General features: G+C 48.8%; 7 protein-coding genes across 7 annotated transcripts; 3 read left to right on the top strand and 4 right to left on the bottom strand.

Moving 5' to 3' along the window:
* Positions 1-379: 379 nt before the first annotated feature.
* On the top strand, positions 380-821 carry TGAM01_v203490 (hypothetical protein; the record flags this gene model as incomplete). The annotated part of the gene is made up of 2 exons (XM_018801185.1): positions 380-614; positions 664-821. 2 exons carry the CDS (start codon positions 380-382, stop codon positions 819-821), a joined length of 393 nt encoding a protein of 130 aa, XP_018665456.1.
* Positions 822-1,840: 1,019 nt separating this feature from the next.
* Positions 1,841-4,617, top strand: TGAM01_v203489 (AGC/AKT protein kinase; the record flags this gene model as incomplete). Its single annotated transcript, XM_024549214.1, has 3 exons — positions 1,841-1,877; positions 1,923-3,113; positions 3,452-4,617. The coding sequence occupies 3 exons, from the start codon at positions 1,841-1,843 to the stop codon at positions 4,615-4,617; spliced, it is 2,394 nt and encodes a 797-aa protein (XP_024406052.1).
* Positions 4,618-5,881: 1,264 nt separating this feature from the next.
* On the top strand, positions 5,882-6,784 carry TGAM01_v203488 (hypothetical protein; the record flags this gene model as incomplete). Its single annotated transcript, XM_018801187.1, has 1 exon — positions 5,882-6,784. One exon carries the CDS (start codon positions 5,882-5,884, stop codon positions 6,782-6,784), a length of 903 nt encoding a protein of 300 aa, XP_018665458.1.
* A 186-nt stretch (positions 6,785-6,970) lies between these two features.
* Positions 6,971-8,147, bottom strand: TGAM01_v203487 (NmrA-like family protein; the record flags this gene model as incomplete). Its single annotated transcript, XM_018801188.1, has 4 exons — positions 6,971-7,042; positions 7,101-7,445; positions 7,508-8,041; positions 8,106-8,147. The coding sequence occupies 4 exons, from the start codon at positions 8,145-8,147 to the stop codon at positions 6,971-6,973; spliced, it is 993 nt and encodes a 330-aa protein (XP_018665459.1).
* Positions 8,148-9,146: 999 nt separating this feature from the next.
* Positions 9,147-11,260, bottom strand: TGAM01_v203486 (hypothetical protein; the record flags this gene model as incomplete). Its single annotated transcript, XM_018801189.1, has 3 exons — positions 9,147-10,180; positions 10,239-10,666; positions 10,989-11,260. The coding sequence occupies 3 exons, from the start codon at positions 11,258-11,260 to the stop codon at positions 9,147-9,149; spliced, it is 1,734 nt and encodes a 577-aa protein (XP_018665460.1).
* A 2,143-nt stretch (positions 11,261-13,403) lies between these two features.
* Positions 13,404-14,770, bottom strand: TGAM01_v203485 (hypothetical protein; the record flags this gene model as incomplete). The annotated part of the gene is made up of 3 exons (XM_018801190.2): positions 13,404-13,857; positions 13,942-14,450; positions 14,555-14,770. The coding sequence occupies 3 exons, from the start codon at positions 14,768-14,770 to the stop codon at positions 13,404-13,406; spliced, it is 1,179 nt and encodes a 392-aa protein (XP_018665461.2).
* Positions 14,771-19,660: 4,890 nt separating this feature from the next.
* TGAM01_v203484 (ABC-2 type transporter) lies at positions 19,661-24,398 on the bottom strand (the record flags this gene model as incomplete). The annotated part of the gene is made up of 4 exons (XM_018801191.1): positions 19,661-21,354; positions 21,410-23,214; positions 23,268-23,539; positions 23,610-24,398. The coding sequence occupies 4 exons, from the start codon at positions 24,396-24,398 to the stop codon at positions 19,661-19,663; spliced, it is 4,560 nt and encodes a 1,519-aa protein (XP_018665462.1).
* Between the last annotated feature and the right edge of the window lie 438 nt (positions 24,399-24,836).

The following is a 24,836-nucleotide window of genomic DNA, read 5'->3' as shown; positions in this document are numbered from 1 at the left end:
GGTTTGTTCCACTATGATGATAAACTGACGGGCCACAGCTGAGACAATCCTACGAGGCACGGGTAAACCAAGCACTATCCGGTCAGCCAGAACACCTCCATGCCTGGCAGCTGGCTGTAAATCCATTCCTTGAGTACCAAGTCAGATTTTCTGGGATAGTGAGGGACCTTCAGCGAATAGAAGCAGGCGAAGGTATGTATTTCCATAGTTCTGTTCGTTGCTGGCTCACGGGTTGTTAAATCTGATATTGCCTAGTTGTTACTCCTCAATTAATGTACGAAACAGCTTTGGGCCTTCATGCCGGAAGCCTCTTGTTGCCAAGGCTAAGAAGTGTCTAGAGCCACATCTGGCTAACCAGCTTAACCTATATAAGAAAGACATGCGCCAGTTTGAGAACATCCGCAATGCTAGCGGGTCAGCTGCTGGTTTAGCTGCCGTCGCTGGCATCGTAAAGGGAACCGGGATTGGGGGCACCAGCATCCAATCCTTGGTCTCACATTTGCCTCTTGGGTGGTGGGGCATTGGCGCGATATTTCTCGGTGGGATCATCGTAGGTAGCTGCGCACAGTCCGACACCAAGACCAGTTCCAAAAAGCAGAAAATGGCTCAACTATGTGAGTTTCTGTTTATTTTGGCCATAACTTTACTCTAACTTTTGGTTAGTTAAGCGCGACCTGAACGCAATCCAGCACAAGGAGTATTGCGAAACTCTCGCCGGGGGTGGCACCAGCAAGCTCTTAGAGTTTTACAGGAGGTTGACTACGGACTTCGATCAGATGCGGAAGGCTTGCGGATTCGGTGTCGTCGTCGAAGAGTGTTGAGCGACTGTCTTCAAATGGTAGATAGGTATGCATAGACCGAACTATTAAGACCAGTAAGCTGTAGATGCAGACCCTTTTCATCACTGTTAATGAACACCCTTTCTTCCTCTTAATACACCATGAGGGTTATATTAGAAGTTCCACATCTGTGCTATCGTAGGGAAGTGGTCCTGCAAGATCACAGTAAGGCTTGGGAATAACTCTAGAAGCTCACCTTCTCCCTAGAGGCACGCCAGAAGAAATTAGTAGCTGACATCGCGACGCGACCATATTGTTTGGACTGTGTTAGCCGCTAAGGATGAGCAGTCGGTTCGAATAGATCCTGAGACTTCCCTAATATAAATCTCGTCTTTTTGAGCGCTGTGAATTGATATAATTCTATTTCAGTGGAGAGTTAGAATAGAGAGGAGCGGTCTGGGCTGTGGATTCTAAATTTGTGATCGTCTGTTTGCGCAGTTACATAAGCTGTAAGGAATGACATGAATTGTACCGTGGAGAAACTATTGTCACTGCCTTTTTAATACGCTAAATAATTTCGAGATATCATTTAATGTGCAAATTCCAGCTGACCAACAGTGTATACATCGCTCTATATGCTGCCAATACATCGCCAGAAATATATCACACTTATGCAACCTAACCGCGTATAGAACCGACGCGCGTACTTCGGCATTATATATCCGTAACATATTACCAACAGCGTCCATCAACTCTTTATTATTACCGAAACGAGAAAGAACAAGACAAAAGCTACCTAGCCCACGTGTAGGTATTACCAAATTATTGGGGTAGCTCTGCAACACGAGGAAAATCTCTTAAAACTCGTAACCCCCGCACTCATCACTTGCTTGATGTCTTTTATTCATATTTTATCATTTTATCTTTGTTGAAGTATACGATAACCTACATCTGTTGTTTTGGTACAAGAATACTTACTATTAGCATTCTCAAGAACTACTCAGCTGTAATTTCGATAACTAACTCTGACGGCGGTTCCAATTGAGGACCATTTACTAGCGATGTTGCCAGAAGAACCAAATGATGACGACCCCTATGGTATGCGATATGCTTGAATATGTGGGACAGCGTTAATTCTTTTAGCTGCATCCGATCTCGTTGCTATTGAGCTGGAAGGCGATACGGGGCCCGGTATACTGGCCGTTACGCTTCATGAAGCCGCTGAATTCACTATTCCGGATGCATTTCAGGAAGCCGTTGGCAGCGACTCTCCAGCGCAGGACAACACAACCACAGCGGCGAAGCCAACCCGCATTGCTTCCCAAGACAACATCCTACCATATGCCATATTGGCTTTTGACAGATCAGTAGCACTAGTCAAAGCGTCTTCGGGAACTATTCAGAATCCTTTGTGGAATGCAGACACGGGCTCCTCCAAATTTGATGTTTTCAATCCATCTGAGTTGACCGTTAGCCTCTTCGTCAAGAACTCAGACGACAATGAAGAAGGCGAGCATGTACTTCTTGGCTCTGTACAAATTGAACCTACGTTCATGGAATCGCAGATCTCCTCTGAGTGGTTTCAATCTGAAGGCGCCGGAAAGATGCGTATCACAATGGAATACACCAGAAAAAAGACATTAGGCGTGGGCCCCCTTGGGTACGGCAACAGTATTGGCCACGGTGGCTGGGGCGATATCTATACCGCCCTGAAGAAAGATACTAAACGAATGTATGCTTTTAAAGAGATACCAAAGAGTGAAATTATTCCCTTGCCTGAGGTATCACGCATCAGGCATTCTCAAGCCAAGAGCCCTTTCATAATTCATGTCACATTTATATCGCAAGTCCGTACTACGGTTTGCTTATTTTCACCAGTCGTTCAAGGTGGGCACCTTTTCCACCGCCTCCAAGGGGCACACCATTTCGGCATCAAACAATCAACGTTTTATGCTGCTGAGATTTTATGTGCCTTGGAAGCTATACACGAGGCTGGCATTGTTTATTATGGGCCTAGGCCAAAGAGTATTCTTTTGGACTCTCTGGGGCATATTGCTCTTTGCGATTTTACTCTTTGTTCAGTAGAAAAGGGAAGCGCAGAATCTACTAGCTATTTAGAGTATCCAGCTCCAGAGACAATCTCCGGTCAAGGCTTTACGACAGCCGAAAAGTGGTGGACACTAGGGGTTCTACTTTACGAAATGTTGACTGGCCTGCCTCCATTCTATGACACAGATGTCAATGAAGTATATCGAAAGATTCTCTTCGAGCCACTTCAGCTTCCGGAATTACTTTCGCTTGCCGCTAAAGATATCTTGGCCAAACTTTTGACTCGTGAGCCCGAACAACGGCTGGGAGCGAAAGGAGTATCCGAGATCACATCCCACCCATTCTTCAATGATATTGACTGAGAAATTCTATTGAAGCGAGGATATACACCTCCTTTTCAACCCAAACGTTGTATAACTCGGTTTGAAGAGAGACGTCGGTCAATGGCTGATTCCATGATTGAGCAATTCAAGTTTTTCCATTTTCTTCATCGAATTATAAGATCCCACCACGTTCTACGGGTCTTCGTCAGAGAAAACTTACCGAGAGCGAATTACTTCAGCAGCAGTTTACTCGCGGGGTACGTGATATATCAAGCAAAGAAAGACATTTGACGACTTTAGAAGATCCAGATTTCGTTCGGAATCTCGACAAACTACTTCTCACGCCGAATCAAGTCGACTCTAGATCTTTACCAATCGAGGAAGATAGCAGTGATGATGATAGTCCCGTTCATCCTCGAAATTCCATCATAAATGATGACGAATGGGAGATTGTTGAAAACGAAGGGTGGAAGCTGGTTTGGGACAGCACAGATCAAATATTCTACTTTAGCAATCCCTTCACCCACGCGAGCGAAGAGATCACAATTCCGTATCGTCGAAAGAGAAATACCCGGAACGGCCTTCTTATTGCTCATCAGCTTACAGATGATACGACATGCAACGCCAACTTCAGCGAGCCACCTACTCAAGAAGCAAAACGCTACGCACTTGAAGCGATTTTGAAGGCGAGATACAAGCATCTAATTCCCCAACTTCTTGGAGAATACGGCATGGACTCGAACTTTTATCTTTTTCACCCTGAAGTAACACCATTGTACCATGCTGTTGAATTGGAAGACGTCGAGCTAGCAAAAAGATTTCTTGATGCAGGAGCCGAGTCAAATATGAAGAAGTCTTTGAAAAGAGTTCCTCTGATCAGAGCAGTTGAGAAAGGCAACCAAGAGCTGACAGAATTGTTGGTTCAAAGTACAGACCGTGTTAACTGTACTCTCGCTCTTGGTCAAGCAGTGAGACAACAGGCCATTCATATTGTCAACATTTTACTGGCGAATGGCGTCAAATGCGAGTTTGAAGAGTCGGATCGGCCACCTCCACGTCCTGTAGAGGATATATGGCTAGGGTGCACCTTAGGGTTGAAACATAGGACTCCTATTGACTGGTTCATGCCACCTCTCATTTACGCAGTCAAGACAGGCAACAAGGATTTGGTGCGACGTTTACTCGCCCACGGTGCAGATGCCAACGTTGGCTACCATGACTTGGCTAGTAAGAGGCCACTAATAAGGGTCTGCGGTAGGCCTATTCAACTGGCAATGGAACTGAAGCATCATGACATTGTTCAGTTGCTGCTTGATTTTGGCGCAGATATCTGCCTTGCGCAGCCGATTAAGCGATCTCATTCATGTTCGATGATGTCGAGGGAAGAGCATTTGGAAGCTACCGCTGCTTTGATGGAAGCGGCAGCGTCAAGAAATGTTACAAGCTTAATCCAGTTTACCAGATAAGCCGCTTGAGGGAAGCGGCTAACTAGGTGCGTTATCTATGAGTTCAAATAAGGCGTTGGAATATTATGCTGTGTACCTGTAGGTAGTAATAAGCCTGAGGAGATGGAAACGAGATCCTTTACAACCGAAAACGTGTACATGCCGTTTCTAGCACTATCTGTTTCGCTATCTGCTGTAACAGTGACTTTGTAAACAAAAGCGCAGCGCAGCATATCAACACATGGCACTGTCTCTAAAATACAGGAAACGGGCATTTATGCCACTTTGGGTGACCTAGCATTGATTTCTAATTTGATACCTCATCAGTTCATGATTAATCTACAGCAAGATGCCAGTTAGTTTAACGCTCCATACTACAATATGGCGATCCACTGTCTTCATGTCCACTCCACCAATGTCCTAATGCGGGTAAACTAGCGTCGCTCAGCTCTAGCTTCTTATATTTCATTACAAGTAAGATGGCATTAGACATCAACGTCTTGCTTATGCTGTGTAAAATCGTTGAAATATATCTGAAGATAAAGAAGATAGCCGATACGAACCTAAGAGAATTTTGAGCGTTGGAAATGGCAGGTGAATGGATCGGTAGTCCTCACAAAGCGAACCTTTAGACAAACAGTTTCTTACACAAAGTCGCAGCAGGGGCAGATACAGCATAGAAACTTTGACTACAGATGCAATGATCCATCTCGCCTAAACTTGGAGTGATATCATAGCCTGATGGTACGGCTGATTACATATCTCTATCTATACTGTCAAGGCTCAGCAGTCCTAAGTTGTTGTAAATGCAACTTGTGAGCTCAAAATAGTGCGATTCGTGTGGGCAGGAATGCTGTGTATATTAATCATGAACAGTATAAAACAGAAAATAGTTCAAACTCTCTTCTACTGCTTTTATAAGACTTGACCGCTTAGAAATTGTTCTTTCAGAAGATGTGGGACTTTCTGAGCGCTTAGGCTGCAATATACTATAGTGGTATACAAATTGTGACATTGCAATGCCTTATATCTGGTATGTAGCACTTCACGTTGCATTTAGGACACTCGAAGCTGAGTAATTCAGAAGCTTTTACAAATCAATACTAAACGGAGTAATTATCTAGAAAGGGTAGAATGCGCCTTGGGTGTGAGGTGACAACACAGGAGATATAAAAGGCCAACTTATCATGGAGTGCTTCTTATATCGCTTCTTCAAACAGAACACGAATGGCCACCTTTCGTTATAACTCTACTTTAAATTCCATTCTTTATCGTCTCGGAAATAATGGTCGCTTATAAAAATGTCGCGATCGCTGGCAGTACAGGCATTCTGGGACCCTCAGTAGTTGAGGCCTTCCAAAAGTCCGGGCACTTCAACATCACATTACTTGCAAGAGCAAATAATGTTGATGCCGTCAAAGCCCAATTCCCCGATGTCAAAGTCGCACAAATTGACTACGATTCTCCTGAATCTCTTACCAAGGCTCTTGAAAACCAAGATGCTGTCGTGTCGGCGCTGAACCACGAGCTTCATAAGCCGCAAATCGCTCTCATTGATGCAGCGATCAAAGCTGGTGTCAAACGATTTATTCCTTCCGAGTATGGAGCCGACGCGAGCATTCAAGAAATTCGCGACATTCCCTACCTCCGAAGCAAAGGAATCGTTCAAGATTACATCACCAAGTCGGGCTTGTCATATACGTTCTTGTACACCGGGCCGTTCCTTGAATGGGCACTGTTGAAGGGCTTTTTCCTAGACCCTGACAATGCGGACGCTCATGTTTGGAATGGGGGAGATATCCCCATCGGCACAACGCTGCTATCAGATGTCGGTTTAGCAATTGTAAACACCTTGCTAAACCCCTCTGAAACTGAGAATCGCCATCTATACGTCGCTTCACGTGTGACGACGCAAAACGAAATTCTAGCTGCTGCTAGAGAAAGTCACCCGGAAATCAAATTCTCAATTGTTCCACGCGACTTGGAGAGCTCGCTGGCTGCTGCATGGGAGGCTGATAAAGCAGGCCGATCCGGGGAGCCTGGATTTATTCGCGACTTTCTCTCCGCCTGCCTCTATAAATTCCATCGGGAGTATAAAGTTGATGATAAGAGAGACAATAACCTGCTCGGGATTAGGACGTTGAGTGGAGAGGAATTCAAGCAGGTTATTGCAAAGGCTCTAGATTGAGGATGTTTGGTTAGCTGCGCAACAGTTGTTCCTTCAATATGCAAGAAGAATAGCTTTGGCGTTGGAACTTTTACTCTGTGAATTTATTTGTTTATCTAGCCTATTTCAGTATGTAAAGCAAATATAGCAGACAGCATCTCATTTGTGATAGCAGATATCTTTCTAGCATCGTACTCAATACTCCTCTTACTCGCCCAAGGCCGCAGGAAAGCTGTTCTTCTCGCAGTACTCCCTGAAAGATGTCATTCTAATTCCAAACTATACATGTCAAGTCAGTACATTTTGCATAGTAAAAGTTAAGAAACGTATTACTCACATCACCAGGCCCAACAATCCCAGGTTCATTACCCTCATAACCATACTCAAACGCAAACAAAACGTTTAATCCAAACTCGTGACCCAGTCCACCCGGTAGAAGCGCGTTAACCTCGTCGTAAGTCATACCGTCGTAGCCTCCATACTTGAGGCCCTGTGTCTCGCAGAAAATGCGAAGATAGTCTGTCCAGGAAATGTAGTCGCCTACGGCAAAAAGGTTTGTGTTGGGAGGTGCCGTTTCGGCCAGGACTTTGACGCAAGGGCCGAGATCGGTTCGTACGTTTCCGAAGGGAATGGGCTTGTGTCCGGGGCCGACACCCTTCATACGATACGTACCATCAGGTTGCTGAGCAGATCAAAAGGTTAGTTGAGAAGAGGTGGAGAAGTTGGAGTTTCATAATGAGCTACCTTCTGTGGAGTAATTGGTAGACCCCACTCCGTTCCTACTTGGAAGTAGACTGGAGCTTGAACCTGGGAGAATTTGCCCTTCAGAGCAGGAAGGCTCTGTGCATATGCCGCAGCATGGGCCTTGGAGTCCATATGATACAACTTGGTGTACTTGCCACCACTAGACTTCGTCGCGTCAGCCATGGAGCTAAAGACATATCTCTCCAGCGTCTTCGCCGTCGAAGCTGCAGCGTCAGCAAGGTTCTTGCCATGTCGCAGCTCAACTTCGTAGCAGTAAGCAACAAGTTCCTGATCCGGAGCTTTCAGCTCCGAGTTCCGAGGATCCTTCCAGATGGTCCAGAAATCAGTCACGCCAAAGATGACGCTGGCTCCCTGGAAGGCTCGCTCGAGAGACTTGACATCGTCGAGATCGCCCTGGACAATTTCGACTCCCTTGGCTGCCCATGCTTTGGCGGCATCGGATTCGGGGTTGCGAGTGACGCCACGAAGGGTGTAGCCTGGGGATTGGAGAAAGGTGTCGGCAACTGAGCTTCCCTAGATATGGTGTTAGAAATGGATGTGAGTTGTGAAATAAGGCAAGTTTGTTTGGGAAGCGAACCTGAACACCAGTGATTCCCGTGATTACGACGAGTTTAGCCATCTTTTACTCTGAGTTGTGAACTGTTGGAATAATCTATTAGTGCAATAGATGGCACGTCGCAGAGGAGCTTTATAGGACACAAATATTGTTGAACTACGATATTCAGTTTAGGAGGACTTGAGAGAGTTTATTATACTTGTAATTGTCAAACACCACTATTCCATAGCAACAACTGCAAATATCGTCTCTTCTTAGCGATCAATAATCGACAAAATCGTTGCTTTGCAACTTCCTGTCAACCCTTCTGTTATTAATCCATTAGCTAAAGTGATTTCTAATATCTTTCAGCGCCAACTCGCGAAAAGTTTCCCAGATTTTGTGAGCTGAAAGATTGAAGCACGACTAGGAGGACCAATATCCCGATTGGGAATACGGCCGAGGGCATCTGCATTTTCCCTTTTAGGAAGTGGAGGGTGCAATCCATTGGCCACACAGCTGCTCCGGTCATGCAACACCAACTACATACAATTCAAAGATCATCGCGCTTCAAGGGTTTAAAAATAGGAATTTAACGGAATGATTGGTCTGTAAAGCGGAACAAAGCGAACTGCGGCCCGGTTAGTTTCACGGATGAGCACAACAGCAATAAGCGAGAGAGGCTGACTCGCGAAGAGAATTTGGGTTTTAAGCTTATAAACCAACGGATCGAAGCCGGCCGAGATGAACTCAGATGGGGGGGGGGGGGGGGAATAAGAAAAAATATAAATAGGCATAGATGAGAGCGTTAATCAGGTTAATGATAGCCATATCATTGGCAATTGACGCCATCCCAGGCGCGAGTCTTCCTTGAGTTAATTGTTGTGCGCTTGGCAGCAAACTTGATACAAATGCGTCTACTCATATCTGCGTCTTCACAAAACATGCTGCACTCATTGTGTGTTGGAAATCTATTAGTACTTCATATTATGTATATGTGTGTGTATATATGTATGGGTATATACAAGAAAACATGCATTATATCGTAACGCTTTTACTTAAAACCTCCTCCTAAAATCAAGTTTACAGAGGGACAGGGACATTCCTCTGAAGGTAGCCGCGCCAGGTGGGCAGGGTTCGCTTATAAGGTTGCTTGCTGCTCTTCTGCAAATCCTCAATGGCGCTGGCATACTTGATCAGCTGAGCCTCACCGAAGGCAGTCTGCAGGATAGCCAGGCCAAAGGGCATGCCAGAGTCGGAGTGGATGCCGGCAGGAATGGTGATGGCAGGGTAGCCGGCCTGGGCAGGGATCTGGATGCTCTGAGCAACATCAGGAGGGACGAGAAGGCCATCCAGCTTCTTGCCGTTGTAGGTGAGAGCATCGTTGATGCCCTTGCGGGTGGAGGACTGGCAAAAGTTCAAGGCCTGCCAGTAAGTCTCATTCTTGACACCCTTTGTCTCAAGAGAAGCAAGGAAACCATCCTGGCCAGACCAGAAAGCAGGGTTGCCGTTGGGCATGGGGTAGCCGCCCTCGGAGCCGGTGAACTGGTTGTTGTAGTCGACAAGATCCTCCAGAGAGCGCATGTTGGTGTTGTTGAGCTCGGCTAGGTAGGTCTTGATGTTGTTGTAGAAGTCAACCTTGATATAGGTGTATTCGGACTCGTTGGGGAAGCCACGGGTGGTACCGTAGTCCCAGTTCCAGCCGTCGGGGCTGACGAGGGTCTGGTAGTTGGTAATCTCGGTGTTGTTGATGACGGTGGCGCCGGCAGACTCAATGAGCTTGACGATGCTGGTAAGGATCTTCTGCTGCTCGGGATCGGCGTAGACCCAGAAGCTCTTCCAGGGGAGACCGAAAGTGGCGCCCTTGAGGGCAGTGCGGTTAGACAGGAACTGGGTATATCCGCCCTTGGGGGTCAGACCCTGCTGGGCCAGAGTGTAGTTGTCTCTGGGGTCGACGCCGTAGATGGCATCCAGCGCGTAGGTGGCATCGCGGACAGTGCGGCCAAAGGTGCCGACGGAATCCTGGTGCTCAGACTCGGGAATGACACCAGCACGGGAAGTCAGACCAACAGTGGGCTTGATGCCAACAATAGCATTGCGCTGGGCCGGGTTGATGACTATATAATTTTCCTGATTAGCAGAGGCCAGCAAGATGATGACCATAACTTTACTCACCACTTCCGTCAGTCTCGGTACCCAGAGCAAAGGCAATAACGTTGGCTCCAACACCGACACCGCTGCCAGAGCTGCTGCCGCCGGGGTTGACAGTCAGGTTGTAGGCGCTGCGGACCTGGCCACCACGGCCGGAGTAGCCCTCAGAGTAGTTGTTGCTGCGCATATCAGCCCACTCGCTGAGACCAGCCTTGCCGAAGAGCACGGCGCCGGCGTTGCGCAGCTGGCTGACAACGTGGGAGTCTCGCGGCACGATGTTGCCCAGAAGGGCCCAGCTGCCGGAGCATGTCTCCAGGTTGTCCTTGGAGGCGATGTTGTCCTTGACAATAAAGGGGATGCCGTGCAGCGGGCCTCGGACCTTGCCGCTCTTGCGCTCAGCATCTCGCTGGGAGGCAATGGCGAAGGCGTCGGGGTTGATCTGGATGATGGCGCTGGAGATGGGGATTAGCTAATGTGGCTCAACGCAGTATGTATGCATGTCGAGATAGAGGCATAGATGGACAGGCAGATAGGCAGGCAGATAGGCAGGCAGATAGACGAAGATGGCTTATGTGAGACAGGATGCGCCAAGCAAATAGGAACAGCTCGTGTTCGCCTCTGCCCTTGTCCAGCCATCTTCGTCTCACCACCACGGCAAGCCACCCCGTGCGGCGCCCAGCCCAGGAACCGACGAGATCGACCCGACGGCACGGTAGATCGATCCATCTATCCATCTATCCAATCCTCCTCTAAGCGAAATTTGGGGCAACCTACTTGAGGTACTGCTGCGTCTGGAACTGGCGCGTCATGTAGCAGCTCACCAGCTGCACCGACGACAGCGTGCCGTTGGCCATGGCCGCCTGCATCTGGTCGATGGTGGCCTCGTGCAGCTTGAAGCCGAAGCAGTCGGCCATGGGGAACAGATTGTCCGAGCCGGCGTTCTTCTCCAGCGGAATCAGGTTGGGCGTCATGGGGAACACCTGCGAGACGTCGAGGGCCGCGACGCCAGCCACGAAGGCGGCCGACCAGGCGAATTGGGAGCGCATGGCGAAGAAGGAAACAAGCAGCAAAAGAAACACAGAGACGGCAGTGAGCAGCAACGACGGAGGAAACAAAAAGAGGAAACAAGAAAAAAGGAGGCTCTCGCCGAGACTATAAAGGGAAATGAACAAGAAGAAGCGCGAACCCGCAGACGAGACCAGACGTTGGTTTCAATCGCAGCTACTGCACCCGCCACTAGCAAGGAATCATCAGCTGGCGGTGGGCAAAACGAAGCCTTGCCGCTTCCATCAATGCAGAATGGATCAAGCAATTACGCCAAGGCGAGCGCGCCACGCAGCGATCGGATAGACGGCTGTGGCCACTGCGAGAGCGAAGCCCATCTCCATAAAAGGCGAATGGGGAAAGTGAAGAATGCCGTGGATGGCTGGAACAATCGAGCGAGAGGACGACGCAGCCCGTCTAAACCCCCCGCCACTGGGATTTTGGCGATTCTCAGCGGTCGGCATGCATTTTTACAGCGCGTTTAGCGACTGCTTACAGGGGCCTGTTCTGTTCCCTGCTGGCCACGCGCGCCAGATGGAGCTCCAGGCTGCTAGTTTCAGGGCGGGCCATTCCAGAGGCGGCATGGAACTGAGCGAAAGAGGCCAAGTCGAAGAAGCGGTTTGCCCGCTACGATGACCTTTACCAATCCGTCTCAACCGAGTGAATCGCCTCTTCCTTCTCTTCAACTTTCTCTTTGTCACTGAAAACTGGGGTTCTCAGAGCACGCAGCTCCAAATAAGGCGTATGTCGAGACGCTAAACTTTAGCTGCAGTAACTCGAAGAAATGACATTTCCAGTTTCCGGTGTGCTAGCTAAGACTAAGATGAACAAAGCAGCAAGCTCAATTCCTTCGGTGATAATAGACACACGTACTTGACAACTACTATGAAATTGCAAATAGTGGCAAGGCATGACATGATTCAGATAAAGAGAAGGTGAAGGACGGGTAACTGCGCCTTGATTCATAGCACAGACCCACGAACCATTCTTCCAAAGATCCTTTGAAAAAGCCCCATTTGCTGAAGAAAAAAGAGACAGTGAAGAGCACAGAGCACAGAAAGCGGTAACTTGTGCGGTGGCTCGAGCTCTGGCGCCTTCCGGCCGAGCCGGCGAAATCATCGGACGATGGAGACGGGACTGGGACTGGGACAAGACAAGGTCACCAACTCGCTGTTGGCTCGGCCTCAGGTACGTTAATGCAGGCTGTAGGCCAGAATTACACGGTAGGTAATCCACTTGCTGAAGATTTCCAGAAATCAAAGAGACCAGTTTAGCTGGGCCGCCGCGTGGCTTGTGGGCGCCCGTCAAAAGGCGCATCACCACCCGCTATCAGATCAGCTCACAGCCAGCCAACCAACTGGATACATCGTCTTCTTTGGCTCTTCTCTAGACCTTCCAGCTGCCAGCCCCAGCCCGCTGAACCACTCAGGAACGCTCGTCCCCTTTCTTCGTCCCGCATGCAGCTAGGCCACGCATCCATCGTGCATCGCAACTGACTCGGCCACGTGGAGTCCATGGCTCCTTTGGGCACATCATGTTAGTCAGAATCGCCAGATGGTCCCTTTCCCGTCGCATCAGGCAGTTCGCCGAACTTCGTATCCAACATGGGCTCCCTTGAGCTAGCCCAGCGGCGTACTGCCTAGTTGCATGAAGCCATCTCTCACATATCACAAACGCACTCAATAGTTTGCACATGGGGGACCATTAGTCGCGTATAAACTTTTTTCTTTTCATTCATGCACATATTCCGCCATTCGCCTTCTAATGTTCTCTATGGGACAATCAAAGCGGGTCAAAAAAAAAAAAAAAAAAAAAAAAAAAAAAAGAAGAAGATAGAAGCTGTTCATCCGGGTATCACACCTCCTTGCTTGGGTTTTATACAACACAACAAACGGTCACTAGCCTATACTAGCAGAAACCCATCAATCTTACATTCGAGCCTATTAGCTCATCGTCATCGTTGCTTTTCTCATCATTCATAACTGTGAGGCATATCGATGAGTGTAAACATTAGAAGTTTATGTGTTCAAATGACACAATAAACCACAACAAGAAGAAGAAAAGTGATGAAACTGAACACAAAAAAACAAAACTTGTGCCAAACAATAGAAGTCGTATCTGAAAAGGAGAGCAAAACTTTTTTTTCTATCGGCTATTCAGGCTTGGCGTGGTCGTATTCACCCGGGCCTCTTTGATATCAAAGTCGACCTGAACGTAAATTCCGTCGCCGCCTTCGCCGTGTCTGCTGCCAGCCATGGCCGACGTCTCGGCGCCGTACTTTTGGCCCTCCTCTTGTTCGCTCCCCAAGATGCTATGTTGGCTGTTCGTCTGGAATCGCAGGTTACTCAGAGCAGTGCCTCGAGAGCGAAAAGAGCTGGTTTTGCGTCCGTAGTGGGATGCGCCGCTTGTCTGTGAATCGTCCTTCTTGAAGACAATCTTGTCGAACAGTGGCTTGGCTCCGGGGACGGAGAGGGCGATGAGAGTCGCTCCTATCTCGGATGCCTCCACCCCCAACATGGGATCGTATGACCATGATTCGTCCGTTTCCCACTGTCCGAGGATGACGAGAACCAGTCGAGCAATCGATATCGCAATGACTCTGCAAAGCATTCGTTAGTTGATGTCACTCAAGAAGCGCTAGGCTCTTCAAATCGATTGAGCGAGTAGGAAATAAGCCACTTACGCGACACCCGGCAGCAGAATGCCGGCCAGCTGAATCTTACGCTTACGAGACATCTCCAGTGTCCGTAGCATCGCAATGGGAATACCAAACAGGAGCAAGTCGCAGAGAAGTGACACTGAAGAGTTGACACTATAAACTATACCCCATTGCAGGCAGGTATAACGAGGAGCAACAGGCTCCCATCCGTACGGCCAGTATCCCGTGACCGGTTTACAATGGAAGATGAGCAGGAAAATCTGCGGGAGGAAGCCGGCGACTAGGATGCAAAAGACAACCTTGATGGCGATCAAGAAGTTGTTGTGAAGCCCGCAGACTCGGTAGTAGAATGCCAGACCGGATATACGGCATAGCAAGAGGGCCGTCGTGTAGAGGATATGCGCGACGAAATCCAGCACCTGCGTCCGAAGCACCGTGGGGACGTCCAGCACGTATTCTATAAAGGCAAAATGCCTGCCGGAGCCCAGTTTGATGAGCTCAATGCTTAATCCAACAAAGCATATCAACAGGGCCTAGTAAATACAGAAAAGACAAACCTCGAGTCAGTTTTCTGGTTGTCTACTGCTTCGACGAAAGCAAAGTGTAAGGGGCTATGCGTGTAGGCACATGTACTTACCAGTGACACTGCGGCCAGCACATCGTCAATGCCAATACGCTGCACGATAAACGATCGAGATATCAGCCGTGTGACTACGACTAGAAACGTCAGGGCCGTCACGAAGACGATGCCGATAATCGACGGTCGGTCACGGCTTTCGCCCAAGTACTCGGCCGTGATGTCCGAAGGAACACTGCCAGCCGCAATGGCTTGCTGAATGCGAGAGTCCACCATTATCCACAGGTAAGCAGAGGGTCGTTGGCTCCCGCAGTCGAGATTAGAAATAACGTGGGAAAAACGCCCGTAAGACGTGTGCGAAAACGTCTGGTATGTCGTTCCCGGCGGTCCACCCGTATAATACAGTGTGCGTATTATACAAAGCGCGTTTTGCTCCTACATGTAGGCAGATCCAACGACAAAAATAGAGGCGGCAACTCCTGCCGAGAAGGAAAGAAAAGAAAGGAAAAGGTAAATGAATGATATCCGAAGAGATCGATCCCAGTGGGTGGCGAGGGGCCCTGACTGATATGTATGTAATGAACGATTCTGGGCTTGTGGCCGGGAGGCTCCGTCCATGCCGCCCGCCCACAAATTCTTCTACGAGCACAGCATCTTCACCTTTTTCATGCAAGACTAGGGGCCAGGATAATGCTAGCAAATGGTTTCCAGAAGGATGTGCGTGGCTGCGAAGCTGGAACGACCACACCAACTGTAATCGACCTTGCTAGCTTGAACAACATCCCGTCTACAACATGAGAAGAGCCAAGAGGGGGAAAACAAAAAGAGGCTTGAGAAAAACTATGGTGCCCACCATGATGAAATCTCCTATTTGCTCATGCCATCCGACGGCCACAACTGCTGCAGCGCTCTTTACTCGTTCCGGCACTTGTCTACTCGTCCTTCGCCCACCACCCGCTCGCGGTGGAGTTGTTTATCGCCGCAGCCATTTTCTTCATCACAGCTACCGTTACACCTGAGGAGGGGAGCCTAGTTCGCTGCAGATGCCAAAACCGGTCTACTGGGACAGTTCACAGAGCAATCCGATAGGCCAGCACGAGGGCCTCCTAAACCTCCTAACGCTCGACCAAGGCCAGCCACAACGCCACCTAAATCACAGCGACGGCGAGACGGCTGAGCAGAGTCGCTTTCATGGGCTGCACGCTCTGTTTTTGTGGACGAGTTTCTGTCTCGTTTTTATTTGCGGAGAATGGGCTGAAGTCTTTTACAAATTAATTGACAGCATAATAGGGCCATGTCTAAGCGAGCCCTTGGCAGCGTGCTTTGACATCGTACCTGAATTGCCTCCCCGTGGGCCAAAGTTTGACGGGCTCTGGGAAGGGGCCGTGTCGTATTACTATCTGCAAGATGATAAAATACGCACTTATCATCGGAAACACTTCTGCTCTTGACCATGGTATACGACAGATGATAGTCCGGATATCTCTTCCCCATCATCAGCAAGGATCCCAGTTGTTTGAGGGGCTGCCAGGGATTGGACATTTGGTCGGCAGGGACACGTCCGGATCTGACACTGGTGGGCAGATTTCAGGTGATTGACACGGATAGCAGAGGCCGCCTCGCAAATAGATGACGCGGGCTGGCGAGCCGTCGATGGCGCCGCTGCTTTCTTTCGTGGGCCCTGATCGATGTCAACATCCGCGCTCAACTAGCCTGAGCCTTTTTTTTTCGTGTCATGGCCTCGTCAACTTTCTTCCCTCTACCTCTACCTCTACCTCTACGTCTTTTCTCTCTTCTCAAGATCTTGCCCTTGTGTTTCAGACGTCATGATTCAGACACGGGAAAACGCCTCTTCAGCTCACCCGATTAGCCGTGCCATGTTGATTCAAGAATTGCCACCCACAAAAACCGATCCTTGCACCTTGCTCGGCTCGTGTACATGTAATCAAGCGAGAGACGCTGTCGTTTATGCGGCCAAAAAAGGTTCAGCTCGCGCCACACATCTCAATCGTTCGTCGCAGTAAAGTCCGCCTGCTTGATTGCCTCCCCTTTCGCAACTAGCAAAAACTTGAAAGCTCGCGGCACCTTGCCGAAACGACCCCGTTGCAGAAGCTTCAAACGCTAGCGAACAGGCATCTTGCTCTGCGAACAGGCCATGCGCCCCCCTGCGAAGCTGTCATCAAATCTCCAGTAAACAGAGCCCAAAATGGAGGAGAGCGAGCGCGGTGCTACCCCTGTTGGCCTGGCAAAGCTGAATCGCAGTCTGCAGCACTATTGAATGATCCCCTGAACCTGCTTACAGCAACACACCAGCGCCAAGTTTCTACATGTGTGCCAAGAGAGCGTATTGGGTGGTGGATGCCATGCAGTTCGTACTCGCCCCTGGCCTATGCCTGTTCCTCGGCAGCGTAACATCGCTACATGTACGCTCTTCTGCTGCAGGGCGTGTACCCCGTATTGCCAACTAAACGTTCAGTTGCTAAAAGCTGCAGGCCTTTTTGCCGGTTAGATCCCAGCTACTCGGAGCAGCAGGTGGGATGTTTATCGACATATCGTGATCTCGTTTGCTTCGGCTCTTATCATTGAGTCTCACTCTCGGCTGTCTCACACAAGTTACAACTTTGTAAACTAGCAATGACAAGAGCCGGATGGAGACTCTCAGATCGAGTCCTCTAAACGCTGCGCGAGTCAGGCTCGCACACTCTTTTTTGCTCTGGGACGGGCCACTGACAGCCACGGTCCGCCCATCGGTATGATCAGCCCGTAAACGCGAAAGTAGAGGTGCCCAGAATAGCCTCGATCCAGCCTAGCCAGAGGCCAGAGGCTTTCCACTTAAACGGTGGACTGAGGCTAAAACAGGAACTAGAGAGAACTAGAGGGCAGAGAAGACGATGGATTTTCACTTTACCAACTGTAGTACTAATCGCATGTGCAAGTTGGCAACTGCTGAGACTTTTTCTTTTTTCACTTTCAATTCCCTCCAGCCACACTACTCAGGTACTAGAGGGCCTCATTAGTCGCCCTCAAAAGCAGAAAAGAAGCGGAACGCATAGCCGGCTGCAGGCACGATTCACTAGGCCGATGCAAAGCAGAGCTTTAACTGGATCTGGGTCCTCTACTGCGGTCGTATATTGGCATCCATCCTTGGACGAACATCAATTCTTGGCAATAAGTAGCCGTACTAGTGGTGTTCCTGCAGCTTATACCAAACCTCATTTACACAGGCTTGTTATTGCAAAGGCTAGTTGCCTGAGCAGGCAAACGAAGGCCTAGACCTGGCGAAATGCAACGACGTCGGCATGGGGTTTTTTGATGTGATGACTTGTTTCCTGCGCTGGATCAAAAGCCCAGCACCGTCGTCCTTCTCAGCTTTCTTCTCCATGCATATTTCATCTACGCACATGCTTGTAGTATCGCAGACATGAAGGTACGAGCAGGCATGAAACTCAAGGCTTGCACTTGGATCAAGTTCTCGGCAAGTATTCCGTAATAACACCTACTCTGGTGGGATAGCGCATGCCCTGCTGCTGAGACCCTGGTAAGCATCCATAGCCATACGAAGGCCTTACATGTAGCCAGAAATTACCCACGTGCGGAGAGAAGTGGCAGGATACGTGAAACCTCAGCTTTCATCTCCCTCTTCAAAGTATACTCATCACCTCCTCGAAGAGTCAACTACATTATTAGGGAACCATTACTATCCCACTTCAACCAGGATACTACTCTCATGAAAGTCCGTTTGAATAATCTTGACAGGTCGGTAACCATACAGTGCATAATATGAGCAACGTAGCACTGTGACGATGTGCCCCTACGATTCATGGTACCACAGCACTCGAAACCGTCAAACGCAATTAGCCAAAATATGATGCCTTGCTTCTTCTTAGAACCATCGGCAACTTCTCTCTGCCTGCAGGGCTAGTTCGCTCCTTGCTTTGACAGGTTACCAGGCACTAGTTGTTCATCCGGCTTGCTCTTAGCAGCGCTCCTAAGTCAATAATGGATATTTTTGCGCCGGCAGAGCCACTCCCTTAAGTCGCCGCGCATAGTAGTAGAAAGCCCCAAGAACCGAGAAGAACCAAGACAGTAATCACTTCGATATTACTGCTTTTCCTTGCATGCTCACTCAGCCTCTGCGACTATTGCTGAGCCTGGGCCTCTTGCTGGCTCGCCTCCCCCCTATCCTGCACTACTACCGCCGCACCGTCTACGGCCTCAAAGGTACCTCTGCTGACTCTGATATTTTCAGCTCTATGTGTGCATGTACTTGTATTTATTGGCGAGGTTAAAGCCCGACGTATCATTCGGCAATCTTCTCCGCTGCACAAGGAGGCATTTTCCCTTTCTCACGTTCTTGGCAAACAATATTTCCGAAGACGGGATATTGTTCCAAAGGCGCGTCTAGGCTGGGGTCAAATCTCCGATAGGAGCGAGCCCCCGGGACTTTTATTATCCAACGCGTTGGGATAGCTGACTATTTCATCTGCTTGCAACCCATTCAGATGAGGCAGTTAGCCACACCAAAAGAAGTGTGACGTTTATCAAACCGCCCACTGAGCTAAATTATACGAGTTTCTATAATTTGCCTCATTGCATGTCTTGAAATCTATCTTGTGGTGTTTTATTTTACATTTAGCTGTAACATCTGCTACAGGCAATGACTGGTATATCCAAGTGCTAAATTATTCTTCTGTAGTAGATGGTGTGATTTTCGACCAAGAGACTGGAGGAAGCCGTCTTCTACCAATCTATTGGATCTAAGGAACAATCAATTAAGTATCTCAAGGAAGTTTGTCTACATGTGATTGAAAATATCATGGTACACCAAGTTACTTTGGTAAGTGGTTGCGCTGAAAGCTGGACTAGCAATTCGTCGATATCAAGCTGACATCAAAAGTATGCCGAATAAAGGAGAAAAGACTACAAACACTGTCTGTGAATATACTATTAATATTGAGCTATTCTATTGATACAAAGGAAAAATCTATATATGACGATGAATAGTATGTATCAAGCTCTTCAAGTCAGCATTGCTGCTGCTCAAGATCCAGGGTAATTAAAGAACGAAAATACTGATGCCTACTTTGGCCGCTAGATCAAACACGCAAAAAATGATGACCAATGCTAGCATAGAGCATGATTATGAGACTTTTTCTTCATAATTAGTTAGTTTGTCTTCTTTCCCGCCTTCTTCCCCCATGGAAGACTGAATTTGAAGCTGGCGCTGTTCCATTTCTTGACTCGGAACAGGTAATACAGGGTAATCGCCGTCATGATGTTGAATGCAATGTACGCCCAAACGATGCCATAGTTGCGCCATCTGTCGGTCCAGAAAATCTCGGAGCTGGCCAAGAACTGGTCCGCATTGCTGAGCTGGCAGTAGTGGCACTGGTCTGTGGCCGATGGGTTTTGGAGCTGTCCTGGTGCTTGCTGGAGGAACGGCGCCAGATATTCCCCGCAAGTTTGACCTGATGGAGGGCTGAATATAGACAACTCGCTTTCTGAGCAAACAATTTCTCGTCCATGGAGCTCCGTCCCAACTATACCAGCTACCCAGTAAGTGAAAACGGAGACACGCCACATAAACAGCCAGAAGCCTGGTAATGCAGATGGTACCTGCAGGACGCCGTTGAACATGGTGCTCATCAACACCAGGAAAGTCACGAGACTGGCGGCTGTCTGCGCATCGGGCATAGCCACGATGATCATATGCGCGAATGAGCTCGCAAAGATGAAGAGCTGGATGATGAATAACAGAACCAGGATCTGTCGGATCGAGCTCTGGACGCCAACAACAGGGTAGTAGAAACACGCGAATACGAGAATACCCATGATGATCTGGTAAGGGATCTCAACGAAAACGTTGGCAAGTATAAAGGCTTTCCATGAGTAGGCCTTGCTTGGACGCTCGCGGACTTCGTATAATGATCTCTGAGTTACAAAGAGAGGTTGGATTTGCTGGACGATGGTAGAAAATATAGTTGTGACCATGAAGACCGAAAATATGACATTCTGCATTCCTGCCAATGACGAATTCGCGTCGAAGAATGAAAAACCGATAAACAATCCGGCAGCGGTTCCGAGCATAAACTTGGCAAAGATATAAGTAGGCATGCGCCAATACTGCTGAAAGATTCGAAAAGTCACCTCCCAGAGCTGGACTCCAAAGGATGTGGCAAACTCAGCCTGGCCCGCAGCATCTTCTGCACTGGAGCCCTCGGCCAATTTCTCTTCGTGAATGCGATCAAGCTCAGCCTGAACCTTTTCAAATTCTGAACCAGCTTTCCATACTGAGGGCCATTCTTCTCCTTTGTCATTCATTCCTTTGTTTACGATCTCAAGCATGTATTCAGCGGGATTTTCTTCGTCGCCACATTTGCGAGCGCCATTTGCCTCAAAGTAATCCAGCAAAGTACGCGAATTCTGACCAATATCTCCAAAATAGACAGTCTTTCCGCCTTTAGCCAAGAATAGTAGACGATCAAAGGTTTGGAAGAGAATAGCGCTGGGCTGATGAACGGTACACAGAATTGCCTGGCCAGAATCAGCCAACTTGCGAAGAAACGAGCAGATGGCCCATGAACTCTGAGAATCGAGGCCGCTGGTTGGCTCGTCAAGGAAGAGAAGTAGCTTTGGCTTGGCGGCGAGCTCGACTCCAATGGTGAGCAGTTTTCGCTGTTCGACGTTGAGACCTTCGCCTGGGACACCGACGACGGCGTTTGCGAATTCTTCCATGTTGAGCATCTTGATGACTTCTTCGACAAATACATATTTCTCTTCTTTGCTGACAGATTTGGGCTGACGTAGCATGGCGCTGAATCGCAAGCTCTCACGAACTGTGGCGGTTTCGAGATGTAAATCTAGCTCTTTAGTCAGTACTAGTTCAGAAAGAAACGAGCTCATATTGAAACTTACCTTGTTGTTGGACATAACCTGTTTTTCTCTGGAAGCTGGGATCGCGTGGCCTACCATTTACAAGCATATCGCCCGTAATGACACCCATCGTCGTTCGTTGCGCGAGCACATCGAGAAGAGTCGTCTTACCCGCACCGGAGACTCCCATAAGTGCAGTCAACGTGCCTGGCTTGACCCAGCCAGATACATTATCCAGAAGTCTGCGGTCCTCGCCTTTGATCTTGATGTCGTAAACAACGTTCCTCCATGTGAAAATGTCCCGCTGCGGCTCTAATCCTCCAACATTAGAGTCGACAGTATTGTTTCCGTGTGCGCCTTTCTCATCTACCACAACGTCAGTCCTAGCAGGGCCGGTGTTTCCTTTCAACAGATGTGCAGGAACGTGGCCGCGTCGGAAAACAAGAGCCTCAGCGGTGCTTGACGTCGAAGAGTTCATCTCCGTGGCGACAAAGTATACGGCCATGAAAAAGAACAGGAAGCCCAGCAAAATACCAAAGTTTCGCCAAACATGGGAGTAATAGTACTCATAATTCGTCGCAATGAAGGCATCTCCGCTTACGGTTGCGCTTCCTGCAACAGCACCTGCTACGGGGCAAATCCAAGAATCGCCGACCTGGGGGCTGTATGGAGGGACGAAGGCGGCACCGCAAGGAAAGTCCTGGCCGTGGAATTCGTTGGCGACGAGGATTTCAAAGGCGTAGTAGATTGGATTGATCCATCGAATCCAACTGAACCAGGGATGCATTGACGGTACTGTGATGGTGAATCCGGTGTAGATGACGAGAGCGAGAACCAGGATTCCTGCAAGCGACATGGCCTGAGAGACGGTTTTGGTGATTGCAGCCATTGTTCTGAAAATTGCACTCATGACAAAGATTGAGATGTAACCAATAAGATAGTAAATGAAAAACTGCGACGGTTCTCTTCTCAGCCCAGCCATAAAGTAGAGGATAATGTTAAAGACTGTAGCAGTGATGAACTTGATGGGGATATCGGCAGCGATACCCGCAGCTGCTTCGGTAGCTGGATGATAGAAGGCATACGATGCATGTTTCTCGACAATAGGCCTTTGCGAATACAAGTTGTTGATTTCGGAAATCGCCGTCAACGCGTTTAGCAAAATGGCGATGAACAGAACCGAACCTTTGGCAAAGAAACCGTTTGTGTTGGCGGGGGTGTCGAAGAATATAGAGCCGATAATAAGAGCCATGACGATTTGAACCACGGTAGATGCCATGGTAGCAGACCAGTTATTCCATATGCGCTGATATGCACGTTTGGTGTTGTATCTAATTTGCATCGGAATGCTGATGATATAAGGCGACTTGGGCCGCATTCTCTTGGCCTGTCTGTAGTTTTTCTGCTGTCGAAACTGCGCAAGAGTCTCTCCCTGGCGTTCGCCGCCGAATTCCTCCTCGTACTGATCGAGATCATGTTGTAAGGCTTTGAACTCGGGAGATTGTAGCCAGAGCCGCTCAAAATCTTCCGGAGTTCGAGGCACTCTCATTTCCCATCCCTCGCGAGCCTGGCGCTCCACGGGATTCGTAACCGAAGTCAGGAAATCTCCAGTTGTCTGGCGTGGAGGGCAGTACCAGCCTTGTTTCTCGAAATATGCCTTTGCTTCGCTTGCTGGCCCAAAGTAGATCTGTCGACCTTCGTATAGTACCGTGGCTTTATCAAAGAGGTCGTAGATGGCCTGGCTGGCTTGATAGATGGCAACCGCGTGGGCATGGTTGCCGAGGTCGGCAGCTGTCCGCAACGATTGAACGAATTTGAATGCAGTTGCCGAGTCGAGTCCACGGGTGCTGATAATTCCATTAGATATATACTATTTCAGATGCATGCAGATGAAACGTACCTGTTGTCCCAAGAAGAAAACGGTGATCCGGCCAAGACCATCTCTGCAATACTGACACGCTTTCTTTCGCCTCCAGATACTCCTCGAATAAAATCATCGCCGACTTTGGTATTGTATGTGTGAGTGAGTCCAAATACAGCCATGACGACTTTGGCAATGTAGCGACAATATTCAGCGCGAGGCATGTCATGAACACGATGAGAGGGTGTTCTAACAGAAGCTGCAAATTCGAGTGTTTGGCCAACAGTAAGATGAGGAAAGTGTTTATCAACCTATGTATTTGAATTTAGCCATCAACCCATAACAAAGTGTCCTGTGCAAAGTTGTGTAAGTCGAGCATACCTCTTGGTTATAAATAGCCTCACCCCTGAATTCCTTCTTCATCTGCTTCTGTGGGATGCCATTGTAGCTGATGTTTGAGCTTTCTCCAAGGGCTAGGCCATGCAACTCGCCACAAACAGATTTGAGAAGTGTACTGCAGCCAGAGCCTGGTCGTCCAAGAACAACTAGGAGCTCTCCGCTCTTGACAAGTCCATTGAAGTTGTTTAGAATATGCTTTGGCTCCTTTTTGCCGAAGCTGAAAAACTCTCCAATCCTCAATGGGGCCATGAAAATATCTCCCACCGTCTGTTGGAGTTGAATTGCATCCCCAGACCCATAAACGTCGAGATTTCGAAACGATACACCTATTTGTCGATCCGAAAGGCCCTTTTCGCCGAGTTCTCGAATAAAGTGTTGTAGCCATTTCGATAATTCAAATTCGCGGCGATCAGGGTCGAGGGTGGCATCGTATTCTTCGACGGCACCAAGGCCAACCGATTGACGACGAGTAGGAGCAGCAACACTAGACTGGCGACGAGAAAGAGCAGTAGCAATGCGTTTGAGTTCGGTTCTGTCATCCTGTTCCATTATAGACTCTCCACCATATGTATTAGAGCGACTCAGAGCTGAGGGAAAGGTGCTGGCGTCATTGTCGGAATCTCTCGAGTGAGGAGGGCCCCTTTCTGCTGAGGAACTCCCTTCGTCATCGCTTTCTGAGGTGTCGAGATATCGATTGCTCTGATGAGCGGGAGTCTCATCCCTTTCCAAGGTCCCATCCACAGCTCCCTTAGCGTCTTCGTTGAGTGCCATTTTGATTGATTAACTGGATGGCCTGCCCAGTTCACTGAGGTAGCTGAGAGTGACGAACGTTAAACAGCATGAGACATGAACTCTGTATAAGTAGCAACCAGTTTACACGCCATTAATAACCTTAAACCGGTGCAAGTCTGCAGTAACCCGAAGTCGGGCTCCCGGAGTGTTAGCCATGCCAGCGCTTGGCAGCAAGCCAGAAACCTTACGGGGCCAATGGCTTGCATAGCCAACAACGAGCTTCTGCACCGTGCGCATCTCAAGCTGTAGATCCTGAGTAAGAGCTACTAGAATGCCCTATGCAGAGCCCCTATGCGAGAAGCCTTTCGTAATACGCAGTGCATGTTGTCGGGTTGGCGGACTTTGAAGATCCCGCCCCTGTAGCCAAAGTCCGTCAGGCGGCGGAGCATTGCCGGCGATTCGCCGTCCAGCTTGAGA

This window comes from Trichoderma gamsii (assembly GCF_001481775.2).
Source record: "Trichoderma gamsii strain T6085 chromosome Unknown Scaffold_9.2, whole genome shotgun sequence".
Classification (NCBI taxonomy): Eukaryota; Fungi; Ascomycota; class Sordariomycetes; order Hypocreales; family Hypocreaceae; genus Trichoderma; species Trichoderma gamsii.
The sequence above is the reverse complement of the archived record's forward strand: the minus strand, read 5'-3'. Positions and strand labels throughout refer to the sequence as shown.